Source organism: Crocodylus porosus, unplaced genomic scaffold (genome assembly GCF_001723895.1).
Source record: "Crocodylus porosus isolate Cpor-Errol unplaced genomic scaffold, CroPor_comp1, whole genome shotgun sequence".
In the NCBI taxonomy this organism is placed as follows: Eukaryota; Metazoa; Chordata; order Crocodylia; family Crocodylidae; genus Crocodylus; species Crocodylus porosus.
The window spans coordinates 33,915,472-33,935,497 of NW_017728912.1; the positions used below are offsets into that span (position 1 = coordinate 33,915,472).

The 20,026-nt window shown below is 47.4% G+C and overlaps 1 protein-coding gene across 2 annotated transcripts in view; it reads right to left on the reverse strand.

The window, feature by feature from the left end:
- Positions 1–203: 203 nt before the first annotated feature.
- The window catches only part of SHROOM3 (shroom family member 3), a 96,117-nt gene continuing 76,294 nt past the window's right edge, over positions 204–20,026 (reverse strand). For both annotated transcript variants that reach the window (XM_019534250.1, XM_019534249.1), the window contains 4 exons: positions 17,889–18,413; positions 16,501–16,651; positions 7,163–7,435; positions 204–1,743 (listed from right to left, as the gene is read on the reverse strand). In XM_019534250.1, coding sequence (XP_019389795.1) covers positions 1,402–1,743; positions 7,163–7,435; positions 16,501–16,651; positions 17,889–18,413 — 1,291 coding nt within the window. In that variant the 3' untranslated portion in view covers positions 204–1,401. The remainder of the gene's footprint in view (positions 1,744–7,162; positions 7,436–16,500; positions 16,652–17,888; positions 18,414–20,026) is intronic.

A 20,026-nucleotide genomic window follows, 5' to 3' on the forward strand; every position in this document is an offset into this window, starting at 1 on the left:
AAACAGATCCCAGAATTCAATGTTTCATAACTGAGAAAAACACCCACTGTATTAAAAAGGAGAACACTTCCAGTCTGCTTTGCTTAATGCAACTTAAAAAAAGCCCTGGAGTTCTTAGTATGTTGCCAAAGTAATGTACAAATTGGGCAAATTTCATTGCTCCAGGTTTGACTGGCTGTGAAATAATTCAATAACAAGTCAGACCCAAAATAAAACAGCAAAACCTTATTTATCTAACCAGGACAAGGGACACTATATTTTTATGGAGAAATGAGCTTTTTTGAGTAGGCAGAGGACTTTAATGCAGATTGGTTAACATTACATATTTAAAGGCAATGGGGGGGTTTCAGATAAGGTGGGTTTGGACAAACAAAGTATCCCTATATTTAAAAAAAATCCTGGAATGTCCTTCAACTCTTTAGAAAAAGTAATGTATAGATAATGTCCTTTAAAGACTCCCTCACACATCTCACTACAGAACCTTCAGATTGCATCATAAGCATAAATCATGCCTTCGATTAGTTAAAAAAATAGTGGGTCTAGAACCAAAAGAGAATCTTAACTTTATCTGAACTTTGATGCCTGAGTTGCTTGGTTCACACAAGAGCTTTTTAAAGTTTGGGATACATTGTGTCCCAGCATCTGGGAGAGGATAGATTTTACTCTTGTTGGCCAAAGTCTCCTTTGCAAGGACACTTACATTAGCACAGGTTGAGACAGATCGACATTTTTTCTGGCAGCCCTTTATTATATTTTAAAAACACCATAAAAAGATGTTCCAAGCTAGTGTGTGACTATCTTTGGGGTTCAGTCTTGCTAACTTTTTCACAGTATACAAAATTAAATGTGTTTTCTAGGTACAGAACACAGCTGAATCAAGCAATTGATTAGAATATGTACAAAAACTTACACATTCTGTCTTTTTAAAAAAAATATAAATATCAATAATGTTCAGGAGTATGGGTGGGTATTTTTACTTTTTAAGGCTTCCTACTTTCAGATCCTTCCTTATTTAATGATGGTGCCTCACTCTAACTGTGGGGTGGTTGCAGCAGAGAGGACCATGCCGTGTTATGGAAGACAGTGTGTTTGTTCATGATGAGCTAGCCCACTTAAAAACAAATGTCTCTTCCTTACACCTTGAAGTAAGAGGAATTGTTCCTTTCCTTCTATTGTGAGCCAGGCTGATTTAAATGTTCAAACTGGTCTTTGAGGGTGGTAGCAGAAGAAGAAAAACGAAAAAAAAAATCCTTCCTTAAATTCTTTTAAACCTATAGCCATTTGTTTTAATTATTGAGAGCCATCTGTAAAGCAGACTGATTAAATAAACTCAAGTGGAAGGGGTTTACCCCAGGCTTGCCTGGGAAAAGTTAAAGTGAAGAAACTGATGGTAGAGGTATACTATAGATGACCCCTGTGGGTATACCCTGTGGGTATAGTGACTGCTGAAGCTAGGACTGCTGCTGCTCTTGTGTCCTTGGGGATAAAGTTTGTAGGAAGGCTTTCCATCAGGCACTTGAGCTGCTCCTGACCCTGTTTGATTTTGTCATCCAGCTCCCGTTGCTTTATGAGAAGCGCAGACTTCATCTTCACAAAGTGTTGATAGTCCTCGAGCTGCTCCTCGGAGAGGTAATTGCCCAGGATTTCCAAGACCACACGTTCTCGCCGGTCTAGGTTTTCCTTCAGCTCTCGGGCATCCTCATGCTGGCCAGCCAGCAGCTTCTTCTTTTCATTCAGAGAGCTCTGTTACATCAGAGACAGCAGGTTAGTCTCATGGCACTAAGTCCCTTTCCCCATAGGTATCCCTTCCCTCCTCTGGCTGCAACTATGCTTTTTGCAATGCAAGGTCACACAGACTGAGGAGGAGAATAACATTTCAGTGGGCACATCTACTCATGCTATTAATGCGCTGAAAGCTTTCTGCACAGTAAAATACTGCACAATCAGCTTTCCTTAAAAGCGCATCTACATGTGCTCCTGTCAGAAGCAAATCTCCTCCCAATGAGAGCAGCTCAGTGCACGGATACTCCTGCCCTGGCCTGCTCTGCTCCCTTACAGCAGCCAGGGGGATCTCCAGACAGATTGGAGCGGGGGCTGGGAAGCAGGCAGATGCCCAGAGAGGGGACAGTCCTCCTGGCCCCTGTTGCCTGGGCTGACTGGGAGCAATTTGCAAATTTACAGGTAATAGAAAATTTCACATTAGCCTATTTTACTGCACAGTAGCTGGTGTGCATGGTTACATAGTGACATTTTACTGTGCAGTAGATTAGTCTTAGGTCAGGTCAAACCAAGCCAGGCCTGTTACCATTATGGTGCTTTGGGTGGAGGAGCAACCTAGAGGGTGGTACTAGTCCTTACCCTGGGTGGAGGAAATGCCACCAAAAGGAGGATGCCATGACAGGGTGGACTGGGCTCTCCAGCCTTGTTTGGAAACCAGTTTAGGAGTGGAGCCTTGAAAGGCGGACAGATTGAATGTCTTCTTTGTACTGGCAGCTCATACAGCTAAGCTCACTCCAAATGTACTGACTTCTGCCTTTCCTTTGGGATCAACTAGCTAGGCCAGAGGAGGACATTAATATATGTGCAACTCAAGTGTCTCCATATCAATTGCCCAGGCCATTTCAGGCAAAATTGAATGGAGAAGACACTCCATCTTTGCTACTTGCATAGCACAACACAGAAGGGGGCAGTCACAGGTTATAAGATCAACTCAATTGGTGTAGAGTGCCATGGGTCACCTTCATTGATGGGAGAAACCAGTTGTATTTGATTGGTCAGCTACTGCCTGCCTTAAACTGGGTAGCCCCCAGCCAGTAAGGTGCTGACCCTCCATAGTCTGCCTGCCTCATTTGGTGTGTGGGGCAAGACCAAAAGTCAAAAGACAGATAAGACCACGTGGATCTAGACCAAAAGTCAAAAGACAAATAAAAGATCATGTGGGTCTACATGTGACTGCAAGCTACTTTGCCATAGCAGCAGGCTCCACAGCTTTAGTGTGCTGCTATGGTAAGGTAGTAGCTAAAACACATCATGTGCCACATACACGGCATAGTATGGACAGTTACTGAAGGAAGTACTAAAGCACAGTTTAGTAACAACGTTACTGTAGGGCGATGTGTAGATGCGCCCACCTACACTTATCACAGTGCCAACTGTGACACAGATCACTCTCTATGAATTGAAAACGATACCAAAGAAGTTGCACAGAGCCAAGAGTAAGGGTCAGCCAATAATTAACATATACAGCTCAAAGCAAGTGCCTTGACTTTCAAAGGACCTATGTCTACGAAAGCAAAAATTGCAAATGCTCAAGGAACTTGGAATGGACTAAGAGCAGTCATCCAGGACACAGCACCAGTTTTTTGAGAACAAGAAATTGTTCAAAAGAAGTGTTCTTGGTCTCAGGCACACTTGGAATAGATCCTACCACTTGGTGAAGCCAAGAACACAGCCTACCTGAAACACAACCAGAATCCAACAGAAAGGTCCAAGGCTAAGCTGAAGCATGCCAGGGCAACGGTACAGGAAACAGCCAGATGCTACACAAACCAGTACTGGACTGACTTATGTCAAGAGAATAATTTGCCTCAGACACAGGAAACCTGTGATTTATGTATGATGGCCTGAAGAAAGCTCTTGGCCCAAAGGTCACTAAAGTCTTGAGATGACAAAGTAAAATCACTGACAAGAGCAAGCAGATGTCACACTGTTGAACATTACTTAGAGCTTTACTCCCATGAAACAGACGTTTAAGAAGAGGCAGTGGATCAACTTCCAACTCTAAGTGTACTGGCACAGCTAAACAAAGAACCTACAGCCAAAGAACCTAGCAAGGCCATAGACTCTCTAGCAAGTGGAAAAGCACCAGGGGAGGATGGCATCCCAGCTGAGGTTCTTCAGTATAGGAAGGCTAGCCTGCTACCACATTTTCATCAACTCCTAGTGCGCTCCTGGAAGGAAGATCAAATACCCAGGACATGCATGATGCTAACATCATCACTGTCTACAAGAACAAGGGAAACAAGGGTGACTGCAACAACTATATGGGTATCTTTCTCCTCAGTGTTACAGGCAAGGCTTTTGCTAGAGTCATCTTGAAATGCTTGCAGCAACTTGATGACTACATCTACCTGGAATCACTGTGTAGATTTAGAGCAGGGGGATCAACAGTGGACATGATATTCTCCTTATGCCAATTGCTAGAAAAATGCAGAGAACTAAATAAGCCACTGTGGGCATGTCTACATGTGTTACTAAGATGCCGTTATTACTGCATTGTCATAAAAGATAGCACAGTAACAGCCCATACTGCGCTGTGAATGAGGGAGTGCATTGCTACAGCAACATAGCTGTGGCATCATGGTTTTTGCCCATGGACACTACATTACCATAGTGCGATGCTATGGTAAAGTAGTGTCACATGTAGATGTGCCCTGTATGTAGCATCTGTTGACCTGACGAAAGCCTTTTACAATGTCAGCAGAGCAGGTTTGTTTAAAGGTCTTGGTAAAACTGAATGACCCCCAACATTGCTTAGCAGGATAGATTCCTTCCATGAAAACATGTAGGCCACAGTTCAGTTTGATGGACTAACCTCTGACAGGGTTGAGACAAAGAGTGGAGTGAAGCAGGGTTGTGTTCTGGCACCCACACTTTTCGGGATCTTCTTTTCTATGTTGCTGCACTATGCTTTTGATGGCTTGAAGGAAGACATATACCTTCACACAAGATCAGATAGCAAACTCTACAATCTATCATGTCTGAAGGCCAAGACAAAAGTGAGGCACATACTTATGACAGAGCTCCTTTTTGCTGATGATGCTGCACTCATTGCCTATGAAGAAGGCCAACTACAAAATCATGAATCACTTCTCCCATGCTTGCAGGATGTTTGCCCTAACGATCAGCATCAAGAAGACTGTGGTCCTAAGACAGGGTGTTCACCAGTCACTATCTATCAGCCTTGACAACACACCTTGTGAAGTACTGAAGTTCTGCTACCTTGGATCCATAGTGAGAGACAACCTATCACTGGATTAAGAGCTAAATGTCTGCATTGGAAGGCAGCTGCCACTTTCAGTAAGCTCTCCAAATGAGTCTTAAACAATACAAAATTCACAATGAAAACTAAGCTGCTTGTGTACAAAGCCTGTGTCCTCAATGTCCTTATGTACAGCAGTGAGAAATGGTCAGCATATGCATATCAAGAAAAGAAGCTGAACAGTTTCCACCTACACTATTTATGGTGCATCCTTGACATCCAGTGGCAAAGTATAATCACCAGCACAGAGGGCATCACCAAATTGAACCTGCTAACCTTTACTGCACTACTCAAACAACAGTGCCTATGCTGGCTTGGGCATCTTTGCAGGATGGAAAGTGGGTGCATCCTGAAGGATATCCTGTATGGGCAAATTGCAGGTGGGGAGAAAAGAGTAGGACACCCAAAACTGCACTTCAAAGACATCTGCAAACAGGATCTGAAGGCTTTTAGAATTGACCCAAACCTTTGGGAGGCCTTAGAAGGAGACAGGACAAAGTGGTGCTCCCTTCTCAATCATGGAGTCCAACATCATCATGAAAAATGGTCACTCAAATTACAACAGAAACATAACGAACAGCCTGCCAGTACAGTAGCCCCTAAGGCCGTGCACAGCTGTGACCACTGTGGCAGGACCTGCAAGTCTAAAATTGGTCTTTACAGCCACAAAAGCAAATGCACCAGTCAGTAGAATAGCTGCAATATCCACCATTGCTTGCTGATGAATGGATGCCATAGATTAGTCTACTGAACAGTAAAGCATTTTGTGTAGACATTCCCAGTAAGGCTCAAACTCCACTGAACTGAAATCCAGAACTATTTGGTCAATAGGCTGCCATTGGTGCTAGAAATTCAGAAAATCACAGAAAATAGGGATGGAAGGACCTTCAGGAGGTCACCTAGTCCAATCCCCTGCTCAAGGAAGGAATAGCCCTGTCTAAATCATCTCAGACAAGTGTCTATACTGCAGCTAAAAACTAATTGGAAATAAAACTAGTGCAAGCCCTGATTTTGCATGAGTTGGCTTCATCAACTTCAGCTGGCCAAAGAGTCTTAAAACTTGGTTAAGATGGACCTAGGAGATCACAGTTTGTCCCACGATGTATCACCTGGCCTTTATTTCTATTTGTGTAGCTAACAGTGTGTCCAGTCCAAAACAAAGCTATGTTTTTAAGTAGCTAAGAAACCTGGGATTTGATTTATTTGTACAAAACAGCAGCCAAGAATAATGGTGGTCAGACCTATGTTTACAAATATGTATGTAAAGTGAATAGGCAATCTATTACTGCCTTTCACTCTGGAGACTGCAGTCATTTATATAAGGACTTTCAAAGTAGCTTAAGAGTATTGGACATCCAGGACACATCCAGACGTGCATGGATGTTTGGTTCCCCAGGGACAAGTAGCAGCGGTGCACCTTGCACCACAGCTATTTGTCCCTGGGGAATGCCGGGGCCATGTGTACTTTGGCACATAGCAAGTTTTCCTGAATGGGGCAGGGAAGGCTGGGGCCAGCACTATGCTGGCTCCAGCAGCCTTACCTGGGGTCCTGGGCACCTCCCAGGGCCGCAGCCACAGTGATTCTATTGTGCAGAGCCTGGCCAGCAGCCACAGCACAGTGCTGGGTGGCCCAGCTTTGCTTTTAACAGCGCACACTGCCCGAGCGTGTGTTCTGCTGGGTTTTTTTTCCCTGCATTTTTTTTTATCCCCCCACCCCCCAGCCTGTTTCTCACCCACTGGCTCCTCAATTTACATCTTCACAGACTGCCTGTCTTGCATGTGTACCAGCTCAGCCTCTGGTTTCTTTACTATTCATTCCATGCAGGAAGAGCACACACCAACTGCAGATGTTTCCTCAGCCTGACGAAGGGTATTTAAACCCAAAAGCTTGCTTAGAAGAATTTTTTCAACTAACTGAGTTGGTCTAATAAAAGATATCACATTTACCCAAAGAACCTAGCCTGCCTATGTCCTTAGACCAACACGGCTACAGCCTATACCCCTGGAAGATATTGGGAAGCCTTTGAAAAATCCCAGTTTACCCAGGCATGTTTTTCTGATCACACCATTGTCCAGTCCTCAGAAAAAAGCAATGTTCTCCAGGTTACAAAAGATACATACCCATTCCTCAGTATTGCCATCTTCATCTAGGCTGCTCAAGATGTTCTCTACACGAGCCAGCCTTCCCGAGAGGGAAAGCAATAGGTTCACCACCTTATCCAGGTCTCCTATGAACATCTTGTATTTGTCAAACTCATTGGGCTTGCATAGGTTGTTGATCAACAGCTCCACTTCCTCTCCCAGGGTATTATTCATCTTAGTGTCTGCTAGCAGGCTCTCCTTAGCATCCTTCAAGATCTCCAGCTTGTGGGACAAGCTCCCAATGAGCTCAGCCTAACAGGAGAGAATCACAGTTGGTTACCATCTATGCTATGCAGTTCTGACAATGGGAAAACATGGTCTCCTGTCCTGAGGAGCTGTTAGAAAATTCATTGTATGCAGACAGTGACCACAATGAGGTGAGATAGAGAACAAAATAGAGTGCAGGAGACATTCAAGGTGAGATTGTTGAAGCTGTTGGCTAAAAAATTCACGATTCAGTTCCCCTTGCACAGAGACCCAAATCTTAATTTGATCGTATCATCATTGGACAATATTTTCCAAACTGCCGTAGGACTTTGGGTGCCACATTTTAAAATATCCAACTAGGTTCATCTTGAAGGGGATAATGATAGATATTAAACTTACTTTTACAGAGTACATTGGTATTGCTGGATGAAGAGTGTCATAGCAGAGTTACATGTCCTGTTCCTCACATTTCCTCCTACTATCACCTCCAGGATTCTTGTGTGTAAATTATATTTTCTATTGCCCTTTTCTCAGAGTAACATTACTAAAAACTGACCAATATAAAGGGATTAATACTGATTAACTGACCATAAATATGGCCTATGTTGTTATGGGGAACAAGTGCCTGTGTTACAGTGCTTTACAGAGCTGAGGAGCATGAAAAGAAAAGACACAAATCCCAAACTTTTCACTATTTTCCCAATTTTAAAACACACAAATTCCTATAAATTCTGGGCTCCAGAGGTATTAACAGAGGCAACTACAAGCCACACTCTCAAGTTCAGCTGCAGCTAGAGATGAAGCTTCTCTACCTCAACAGTATCCACTGTCTGGCCTGGAGTTGCAACTGTGTACACCAGAAATGCCCCAGCTTTTCCAACAGCATGAGTAATGGGAGCAATGGCCCATTTTATGAAAGCACTCACAGCCATTCCACACTCCAAGACAAGGTCTTGGGGTTTGGCTGCCCAACAAGTACTGATGTGCATGTACTGCAGTTCCTCACTTCTGCTATGATAAGATAGGGAAGCTACAGCTGTCCACAGTCTGTGGTCTGGAGCTGGTAATGTTAACAGCTCTACTTCCACTTAGATATAATTTAGGGCTGCCTAACTGGCAGCCCACAAGTGGTTAAATCAGGGGTTGGCAATTATTCGGGCCTGAGGGCCACTTAGGGAGTTTTGGTGAGCTGTCGCAGGCCGGGTCAGCACCTCCCTCCTCCGTGCTAGGTCAGCACCCTGCACCCTAAATGTCTGTTCTGTGCACAGATGGGCAGATGGGATGAGGCCAAGGGTGGGCAGGGAGCAGCATCCAGTAGTGGTACAGAAGGGTGGAGCCCTGCAACAGGCTCTGGTTCTGCAGGTGGGGGATGGAGAGAATGGATTGCAGCTCTGCCTCAGGCCTTTACCCTGAAATCCCAGAGTCTCCAGGGAGACTGGCCAGGACCCACATGGGAAGGGAGCATGGCCAGGTATACAGGATGGGCCCTGTCACTGTGTGGGATGATGAGACTCTCGGGAGCAGGAAGGATTCTCCCCCAACAGTCCCCAGCTGGTGAGGGATCTGGGCCCTGAAAGGGATGAGGGTTGTCTTACCTTACCATTCATCAGCCAAGCCCCAGAAGTGGAGGTGCACGCAGTGCCTCCATGCTGCTTTAAAAGCATGACTTCCCTGCGTGTGGGGTGGCGCACAACTAATGATGCCATAAAAAGGCATCCAGGGCTCAGTAAGGGGCAGCTCATGGTGAGGAAGTGGCAGCAGTACAGGCTGCAAGGAGCTTTTCCATGGACCCAGCAAGACCTGATGAGGACACCACGGAGCTGCCGGTGAGCCAGACTGAGGGAGACCCACAGGGGTCTCTGCCCTCAAAGACAGAGAGCGAGAGGTGAGCACCTGACTGGTGGGACCTCCCTTTCCATCCATGATTTCCTGACAAGCAAGAAGTGGCAGGAGAGTAGAAGGGAGACCCACCTCAGGGTAGAAGGCTCCAAGTGCCTGTAGGGGTGCAACACTAGAGGGCCTGAGAGAGGTGACTGGCATGGGGACCATGACATTTGGACCCGTGTTCTCGCTACCAGCCCTCCTCTGGAGACACAGCCTTAGGTAGGTGGGTGGGGAGCAGCATCCAAGAGTAGACATGCTAGGCCAGGGCTAGACTCTTGGAGCAGTGACAGTGTGGGGCAGTGGCCCAGGGACAGAGCCATGATCCACTCCCTGCACACATCTGCCTGAGGAACTGGCACCTGTCACAAGGGTGTGCGGGCAGTTCATCGGGGCTCTGCCCCAGGCCCCAGGCCCCAGCCCCACACTGTCACTGTCTTCTGATCCCGGGTCCATCCATTCTGCTTCTTGCCCATCCACAGCCCCACCCCACCCACCTAGCCATGAATCCTACCTGTGTGGGTTCACCTCTGGTGGTGGGTACGGGGTGGATGGGCCAGGGTGCCCAGGCGGCAGGGCTGGGTCTGGTAGTGCCAGCAGGTGGAAGGAGTTGCTGATGCCAGGGCTGCCAGGAAGTAAATGTGGCCATGGCACCAGTTTTGCTACACACGCAGGGATGGTGTTACCAGCTGCATTAATCACAGCCCGGGCTGCCCCCCGTACCTTGGCCACATGGGGTCAAGGGACCCATCGTTGGTCAGACAAAATCCTTTGGCGGGTCAGATCTAGCCATATTTTGCCTACCTCTGGGTTAAACTGTGGTCACCAGGCACCTGCCCAGCTACTGATCCTCCTGCTTTACCTGCAGTAGTAGCCTGAGTCTCTGGGCTGTTGTCTTCTTGCCCCTGCCCCAAAACACAGACTCCATGAGAAGCCCTTAGTGCAGACCAAAGGTATGTTCAGCCTCTTATGCAGTAATAATACATTATACATGTTAATATACACCACATACAGTGAGGCTGAAATGTTTCAGAAAACAATCCTCTTTCTGTTACTGGTAATTTTATATAAACTAACTCAGCGCTGCAGGATAAAATGGGTCTTTGAATACAGGTCAACACTTTATGGTAGCACTTAGGAAGGCTTTGAAGTGGTGTTTTAAAGAAAGGGCATCTCTATTCGTGGTGATTTTTAAAGGCTGGTTTCACTGTCTGCAACAGAGTATCATTCATCTAATTACCACTAGATGGCTGCATCATTCACATACGAGTCCCAGGAACACCACAGTTTTCTGACTGAAATCCAATATGCAAAACCCAGGTGGAAAAGAAGTGAAATGTAAGTGCCAGGATCACAGGGGGAATGGCCCAGCTGCGCTATTATTCCATGTGATGGCTGGGTATTCCAGGGGGTAAAATGGCCAATCACAAGCAGGCCAAGCAAAGGCAAGGTGAGACCATCAGTGTGCTGCTGGGACATGACCAGAGATCTGGGCTTTCCATTTCCCATGGAAAAACAGAGTAACACCTGAATATCCTTCCTTACTGGAGAAAAAGGCAAATTTCCCATCTTAGCAGTGAAACCCATGGATTTTGCAGTTTTGCAGCAAGCCTTCTGCAGCCTGGCAGAGTTCCAGCCTGCAGGGGGGCGGGAGGGAAAGGGAGGAGGGTGGTGAGGCAGAGGATGTGCACATGGCTGCCAGGCAGCCTGGAGATCAGCTCCCACAGGTAAGTCGGGAGGGGGAAGAGGGGGGTAGAATTGAGCCCCCATAGGGAAGGAGGGGAGGAGTTGGGCAGGGCTGGGGCTGCTGCCTAGCTGGACGGTGCATGGGGCTTGGGGCCCGGGCCCCAAGTGCGTGGCTGCAGGGCCCCTGCAGGGAGCAGGATGGGGCCATAGGCAGCTTATTTTGGGGGGTGGGGAAACCTGCTTGCTGCTTTGAGCTCCGCGCTGCTCTGGTGATGCATCCCCTGCATGTGCAGCAGCTTTGAGGGGCATAACTCTGCGTCGTTGCTTTTACTGCAGCTGCCAGGGGCTGTGTTGCCAGGGCAGTGCAGAGACTGCAGTGGCAAGCAGCTTTTCTGTGTGGCTCAGCTGTTCCCTGCCCTGCTGGATCACGCCCGCTGGGCTGCGGAGGCCCCAGGGGATGGCAGCAGGACGGGAGCCTGAGCCCACAGCATGCAGCCCTTGCCCGCCCCCATCCCTGTCTCGTGCCCAGATCTGCAGGATGTGGGTCCCCCCACCCCCTGGGGAGTGTGTGCTGTGTCAGGGAGCCACCCGAGCCCATGGCAGGCAGCAGGGGGGAGCTGGGCTCTGCTCCGCTGTAGCAGCTGCCACCTCTTCCTGGGGACAGGGTGTGGCAGACCCGGGTCCCTGGCTCCGTAGCCTTGGCAGCTGGGGGCCCCTCCAGCAAGGGCTATGGGAGGAGTGAGAGGCAAGAGCAGGGGGACTATGGTTAGTCATGGATTTGGGGGTTTTTATTAGAAAATGTGTGATTTTTTTATCAGAGAATTTGCAATTTTTTATCAAGGAAAACCAAGATCCTTGGACATGAAACATCATGAGGCGATTTCAGGGCCATCTCACTGACACGGGAAGCTGAGAGAACCTTCTCACTTTACACCCCAGCAGCTCTACTGACCGCAGTGGAGTGAATCCAGATTTATACCAGGATTAAAATGAAGATAACTTTTCTCCATAGGACTGAAGTGACAACCAAAGGAAAGCTCTAACGCTCTGTACAGCATGTAGCTGCACGGCTCATAAGACAAGTGTCACAAACCAAACGGGCAACAAAGGCAACACGATTCAATTACTACATCAGCTATGGAAAGCCTTGTGGAGTCCTTCCCAGGGCCTTATTTAAAGCTTTGCAGGAGCATTCAACAGATTCTGCATCAGGCTCAGGCTGCACAGAGGGTAACAGCTCACTGGCTACCTGTAAGTTTTGCACCAGGGGAAGGCCATGAGATTCAGAACACCATTTTTGCTGTTGTCCCCATCTCAGAAATTGTTTGGCTATGTTGCTGCCAGACGGAGGCAAGAAGCCCTCCTACCTGCTTGATGGCTGCACTGTTGTGGAAGGCCTAGGAGTTTGAAATGGACCTGAAAGCACTCACATTTTCTTCCTCACTCTCTGCCCCTCCTAGTGCCAGCTACCAGAGCAACTGCATTTACAATGGTCATGAGTTGGTTTATTCAAATGACCTCTCAGGAAAGCTGTCTTCCCTGATAACACCTATGCAAATGTTACTGGTCATAGACCAAAGTGCAAACCTGCCAAAACAATTTCAGTACTCTGGCCCTAATCACTCTTATCTATTTCTGTTTTCCCATATAAATGTAGTCTTTGAGGATTCATCCTCCACCAACAGGCTCTCACCTTCTTGCAAACTCCTTAGACCAAGGGCGGGCAATGATATGCAATTATCAGCACCCTCCACCCCCTCCAATGCAACAGCTCACCAAAACTCCCTAAGTGACCCCATTCTGTCTGCCTGGCCACTTGCCTTGCTCGTCTGGGTCCCAGCTGATCTCCACAGAAACCCCAGGATTGTGGGGCAGTGACAGCATGGGGCCAGGCCAGGGCCTGACCAGAGCCATAATCCACTCCCCACATGCACCTACCTGTGGAAAACATGGTCATCACAGGGGCATGTGGGGAGTTGATCATGGCTCTGCCCTGGTCCTGCGCTGTCACCACCCTGTGATCTCACTTCATGATCCCAGCCTCACGTGCCTGTCCCACTCCCAAACACTGCTCCTCACCTGGCTGTTCACCCTGTCTGTGCAGGTCTTGCCCTCAGCAGTGGGTGTGGGGTGGACTGACCGGGGTGCCTGGGCAGTGAGTCCAGGTCTGGTGGCAGCAGGTGGAAGGTGCCACCACCACTGGAAAACGAGTCCTGCTGCTGCCCTGCCCCAGCCCCGCTGTGCCAGGGGGTGGATAAAATTCCCAAGTGAGCCGTATATGGCCTGTGGGTCATCTTTTGTTCACTCCTGCCTTAGATCTTTGCTATATGTATGACTCAACAGAGCAACACCTCATCCTTTTAACCAGACTTCTCCCATTTGCTTACTGCAAGCAGATGGGCATTTCCAAATGAAGCAGCATTCAATGAAGAATCAGTGAAATGCTATTAGCCTGGGACCAGCTGTAATTAGCAGCTTTAAAGTAATGAACTCTTCCCAGGTTAATTATTTAAATAGGGTTTTAAGTGGGAACGAAGACATTGGCCAAGTGCTTTTGAATCATTTATCGACTGTGTAAGACTGTAGTTGTTATGTGCTATCTATGTAGAATTACGGAAGTTGGAGGGGAAAGAGGCCTGTTACCTTAGCCTGCCCACTTCAGTGTCAGCTGCAGAGCTGGGAACAGAACCCAGGCTCCTCAATTAAGTTTCTAGAGTATGGTCTAGGTTTATTTTAAATGCCTTTCAAAAATGGGGCTTCCATCTTATTAATAATGTGTATTATGGTTGTGTTTCAATAATTCAACAGAAACTGGGTCCCATTCTTGTAAAGAATGGGACCCAGAACAATTCAGCAGAAACTGGGTCCCATTCTTTACAATGTTGTGAAGAGAAAGGCCCTGCCCAAGTGGTTTACAGTCTAAATGGACAAGAAATACAATGGCTGGGAACAGGAACAGAAGGGGAACTAGCACAGAAAGGGGAAGTGATTCATTTAAAATCTTATAGCAGGTTAGCTGCAGAGCCAGGAACAAGACCCAGGTTGCGTAACTAATGCACAGTGTTCGGCATTCTTGGTTTCTATTTTTTTAAAAACCTGGGAATTTATGGGATTTATCTTCAAAACATAAAAACCAGGATGAAACTAGGGTAAAAGGAAGAAAGGGGGGTGGCACAAATTGGGGGGAAAAATCAGCGTTGAGGAAGGGACTAGAGAATGGGCAGCAGGAGGGGTGAGGTGCAGCCTGTCGGCTGCTCCCAGGGCTGCAGCAGGGAGCAAAGCAGGGGGAGCTGTCAGTGGGTGCGGGGCGTGGCTCTTGTTGCTACATGCATCCCAGGAGGGCTGTGGGCTGGGGAGTGTGCCCCTGGATCTGCGCGCAAGACGAGAGCAGGCTGCCATCTGCCCCAAGCACCAGGAAGAGCCTGGTGACACCACTGGCCTCAGGCTCTTCCTGGTGCTCCAGGAGAGCAGCACCCTGCTCTTGCTGCAGCCTGCTGCCACTGCAGGCTGGGGCTGGTGGTGGCACCACGGGTGCTTGGGTCGGGTGGCACCGCTGTGGGGGGACCCAACCCCAACCCCAGCACCTCGTGCCCCACCTAGGGTCAGAGCTGGGAGCCCCGCAGCTCTAGGCAGTGGCTCCAGCCCCACGGGCCTGTGCTGAGAGCCTGGGTGCAGCCCCCTGGCACTGGGAGTGGGGCCGGGCTCTTCCGCCTGCCCCCCCAGTGGGGCTTGGGGCTTGCAGCTCCCAGCGCCTGGGGCAGGACCAAAGCCAGAGCTGCCATGGTGCAGCTGGGACCTGCCCATCCCAGGAGTGATTCTCGTGGCCTGTCCCACTCAGGGTCAGACCTGGGTGCCCTGTGCCCCCAGGCAGTGGCTCTAGACACCCTCTCTCGGCCCCCATGTGGCCACCGCCACCTCCTCATCCCCTGCTCCACATGTGGCTGCTGCCACTGTCCTCCCACCCCCAGGCCGCATCCGTCTGGAAACCTGTGCCTCAGGTAACTGGCACAGCGGCACTTTTAACTTACCAGCACCATCTGCTTTTCAGTTCAAGTCCCTGTTTACCAGCACAAGTGGGGAATGGGCCATTCCCCACTCATGCTAGTTAACAGGGATTTGAATTGAAAAACAGGTGTAAATCAGTAAAAACTGAATGACTTAAAAAAATCAGGGAATTTATCAGCGCAAAAAAAAATCGGCAAAAATTGAGACTGTGGAACACTACTAATGCAGGTAGCTTGACTCCCAGTTTTATGTACTAGCTTACAGACTGAGCAACCTGTTATCTTGGTATATGACGTACACAAATGCAATGTTTAAAATGTATTGTGGATGGGTCAATAGTTGTATAAGTCACTTCATTGAAAATGAACACTTGTACTGAGGGAGTAAGAATGTGCAAGCTGCATTATCCTGGCTAGTGCAGCTTTACTATACTTTATATTTATAGACAGTTTGCTTCTTTTTGATGTGACAGAAGAGAGAAATGCAGAGAAATGCACCAGCTCTCTATAGTGACCACCTGTCTCCCTGCATTTATGTAGCATCTTTTGTGAGTTAGTGGGTTGCTGAGGTGAGACAGTTCTTTTTGTAACCTTTAGACTGCTCCACAAGCCCCAAGAGCTCCAGAAAATAACAGCACAATCTTCTGTAACTTGATTGAGCAAAAGAGCATCCAGGCCACTGGCCTCTATGGTTTGGGACTTGTCACTGATCTGCAACCTCAGACAACTCATTTCACTTGTCTGTTTCCCCTCCCACCCTTTATGCACTCTTTAGGGCAGGGACAATATATGATACGTATGTATAGCACATGGAATATTTTAGGTAACCTGCACTCAGAAAGTTGAATTGGTGCCAGTTGAAATTGTACCATTTGAAATCAGAACAAGGGCTGCTAGGGTACATAATGGCTTTCTTGGGCTGCCCGGGTACCAGGCTAACCCCCACCCCTCCCACCCTGGGCATGTCCACATGTACCATTACAGAGCAGCAATAAACCGGAGCTTATTGCTCTGCAGTTTATTGCTCCCAGGAAGCTCCCTGGGTGCACATCTGTATGTGCACCCAAACCACAGCACATTGATCTGGGTCTCAGCAGCCCCAGCTGATAGGAGGCTCTGGGGGTCAGACTGCCAACCCAGGGCTGCCCCAACTAAGCTCAGTGGGCTGAAGAGGGGCTGGCTGGGGCACGAGGATGCTTCAGTGTGAGGCTAAACAGCAGGCCCAGCCAGCTAGCTAAGTTTCTACACGTGCACTGCTGAGCACAAAAAACTCTACAGCAGGGTAAGACATGTATTTACAAGTCCCACCCTGCTGTGGAGTTTATCAGTTTCATGCACCCTAACATGGGCACACGTGTAGATGTGGAGACGTTTACTGAACAGTTAATTAGGCAACTGTGAAGTAAACATCTTTGTGGCCCCTGTGTAGACAAGACTTCAGTGGACAAAATCTCTGAAGTCAGTTGCACTTCTATACATCAGGGCTGAAGGAGCCCCTGTCTAGTTACACACAGACAGTGATACACGCCCTGGGTTTACCTTCTTCTCATTAATTTCCAGCTGCTCCTTTTCCTCATCTGCATCCGCTGGCAAGTCTTTGATTTTATTCAGCAGTTCTGCCTTGGATGCTGACACACTGTAGTAGGCAGGACAGGTGACCATTGTTACAGCAGGTTCCTTTTCTTCTTTCCTAAGCCATAATAAACAAGTCATGCTCCCATCCAAAGAGAAGCTCAGTTTGGCTTTTACTCTTGACTGTTCCTATATAAGGCCTCTCTAATGTATTCATTTGCAACAGTGGCACCAACATTTTGGCCCTGTGAGCTGGACGAGTGGCATGGGTCAGTCCATGGGTGGGATCCAGGGTGGGATTAATGCATAGGATTGGTCCCTGGGCCCAATCCAGCTGTGAGCTGGCACTGGTCTGTTTCCGCTGCATACTGGCTCAAACCTGCACTTCTGGATCTGGCATGACGTGTACAGGGCAATGTAATCTGGCCAGTGGATCTCCCCACACGTGCAAAAATTTGGTAGCAGGGGAGCAGCAATTAACATTACCACTGTTCCCTCTTCACCAAATTTTCAGACTTTTGGGGAGCCTCGAGGAGCCCCATGGGCTGGATATCACAGTTTCTCAGGCAGGATCAGGCCCACAGGTTAGGCGTTCAGAATCCTGATTTGAAACAGTTTATTAATATTAAGCTGTGAAGAAGAGTACTAAATTTCACCAGCAGAGGGTGCCTGGCAACTGTTTTCCACGCTGGAAAAAATGCTAGCACAATTGCACTGATATTTAGTTGTTAACTGAGCATTACCCTCAACACTGGGGTCAGGTGTTCAGCTAGGGTAACAGAACCTCACAAAAGTCACTTTAACTGAATAACTACTCTGGCATAACCAATTATAACTGATTGCAACAGTACTTCAGATATTGCACTTGACCCTCTACTTTACGGTGTGTTTGGGGAAATTTTTGAAGAATACTATCGGTTTTTTACAGCAGATATCCCTGGGTCCACCTCCAGAATCCTGCCCCTCAAAGACTGGCACCTGTTTGCTTTTCTTACCCTGAGGTAATGCTACAGCTTTTGTTGGAATTATTCCTGACTAGAATGGCGGAGGGATCAGAACAAGGTGATTTGTCTCTGGTTTGGCTGCAGAGAAATGCTGATGCATGGACTGGTGCATAGACCAGTCAGCATTGGGGAGAGAAGGTGGCAAGGCCAAAAGCAATGCATAACCAAGCTAGTAGGAAACCATTTTGAAGAATGGCATTTTAAAGAATGGCCCATTGCATGATACACTCCCTGCTCAGCAGTGCTTCCACCATATTGGCAGGAGGAATCCAGCCTGTGTGTTTTCTTACAAGTGAGCAAAAATGAACTCTTCTTCTACACTAGATTAAAACCCAAATTAACATTGCTTACCTGTCCTCCTCAGACACCATCTGGCTGGCTTTCTTTTGCATCACTTTTCTTTGCATATTGTTCTCTTTTAGCAATCTGGTTGCACTGGGAAAAATCCCTTCCATTAGATCCATGGTTGTCTTCATTTTGGAGTCTGGATCCAAGATATCAGCCAACGACTTATCCTTGTTGACGATCTCCTTGGCTAGCGCCTCTGATTTAATATCCTCTGGGGTCTTCTCCATCTTTACTTGACCAACTGAGCTGTGTATCCTACCACAAAAGCCGCCATTTTCCACATCTCTGCTCAAGATAGCTGGCTCTTTCAGGTTGCCTTTGAGTTGAGCCGTAGGCTGCTTATCAGAGTTTGGAAATCCTCCATGAGTGGCAGGTGACTGGTGTTGAGTGTTCAAGGCAGGTGAAGAGCCAGTTCTCTTAGACCCAATGTTTCCAACAGGTGATGAAGTCCAGCTGTTTTCACTGAAAATTTTGCTCATCCCTGGCCTCCTCTTCTCAGACAGACTCTTGGGAAACCTGCAAAAGTTACTATTAAGAGAAAAGTTTTATGATAAACATGTATTTGCCAGAGTCTGGGAGAAAACGTTGAGGTGATCAGGATCTTTCTGGAGAACATATAGCAGGGAAATTACATGTTCCTTTTCCCTAGCCTTTGTCTAACCAGTTTAGTTAGATTGACTGTAAGCTCTTTGGGGCAGAGACACCTTTTACTAGGCACTTGTACGTAAACAAAGCCAATTCTTGTAAATTAATGGCATTAGTAGTAGGTTGTTTTCAAGATTATGAACAAGGAAGCCTCAATATTTCAATAAGAAAAAAATGAAAGAGTAAAAACTGGTTGCTTTTGATGGTATGGGGTATCTACTGTTTTTACTCTTCATTGTACCCAACAAATTAATCCTTGTGGGGGATTGGGGAAATAGAACAGCAGCTGTCACTCCAACAAGTATTAAGGTAAAAGATGCACAAATTAAAAATAAGTCAATCAGCTTTACAGTTCCAAGTTGAGATATTTCTTCCCCTCATGAATGAGCACTAGCCTAACTGAACCATGTTCTAGCCACCCTTCTCACAATGGCAATGAACATCCCTTTACCAATGGGGATGAAAAAGTGAGTTCTTAAAGGCTTAATAGGCTAAGTACTCAACTGATGTAAGTCAGGGTCCTTGAAAATCAGAAAACTATGCCGATTTATACACCCTGAGGATCTGGCGCATGGTTTCCACTTCCAGAAATTTATCCTGCAAGATAAGCTCCTTACCTTATGGTATTGTGGTACAGTACATTGTCCCACAGTGCAGACATCGTGCTGTGGCACGACAGTTGTGCACTAGCTCCATAGTTTATTTTGGGATAATTTAATGATCCTGCAAACCTCGGTTTTATGAGGGACAGAACCTCTCAAAACTAGCCCTACCCTATGAAAACTGCAATGGAGAGTAATAGTGTTAGCACTACAGTTTGTGTTGAATAGAGGCGTAACATGCAGAGTTAGGGCCCAGAGCAAACACTGCAGGGAAGCAGAGGGGAAGTGGTTCTGAGAGCAGAGGCAGTTCGGGGTGGGGGCAGGTTCTAAGATCAGGATCGGGAGGGGGGTGCAGCAGCCTTATCCATTCAAGTAACTTTTAAACAGTCCTCAACTGAGTTGTGTGCTCTGCTGCTCTTGAAATAGCAGAAGCAGCAGCAGCAGCTCAGAACTATTTTGGAGTTCCTAGTATGGGTAAGTTGTGAGGCTTCTCTTGTTGCTAGGGCACAAATTCTGCAGGACTGCGTGTATATATGGGGGGTGCGATTCCAGCACCCCTCTGAATTTGATCCCCAGTGTGGGTATCCCTCTTGCCCACCCCTAGTTATGCTACTGGTGCTGAATTTCAAACACAGGGGTTGATTCTCCTTGCATGCTGCTGTAAATAAGAAGCAACTCCCCTGAGTCTACAGTGTAACTGAGGGGAGAACCAGACCCATACATCCTATCATTCACAGACCTAGTGATAGCCGTAGACCTAGGCAATTTACACAGTTTCACAGGACCTAAGGTAATCTTCCACCAACACGATGGCTTCAGTTGTAGCTTTGTCAACAGACCACCATACTTGGTGCCTCCTCCTTGTTTAGTATTCTTCCCAGTCCTCCCATTTCA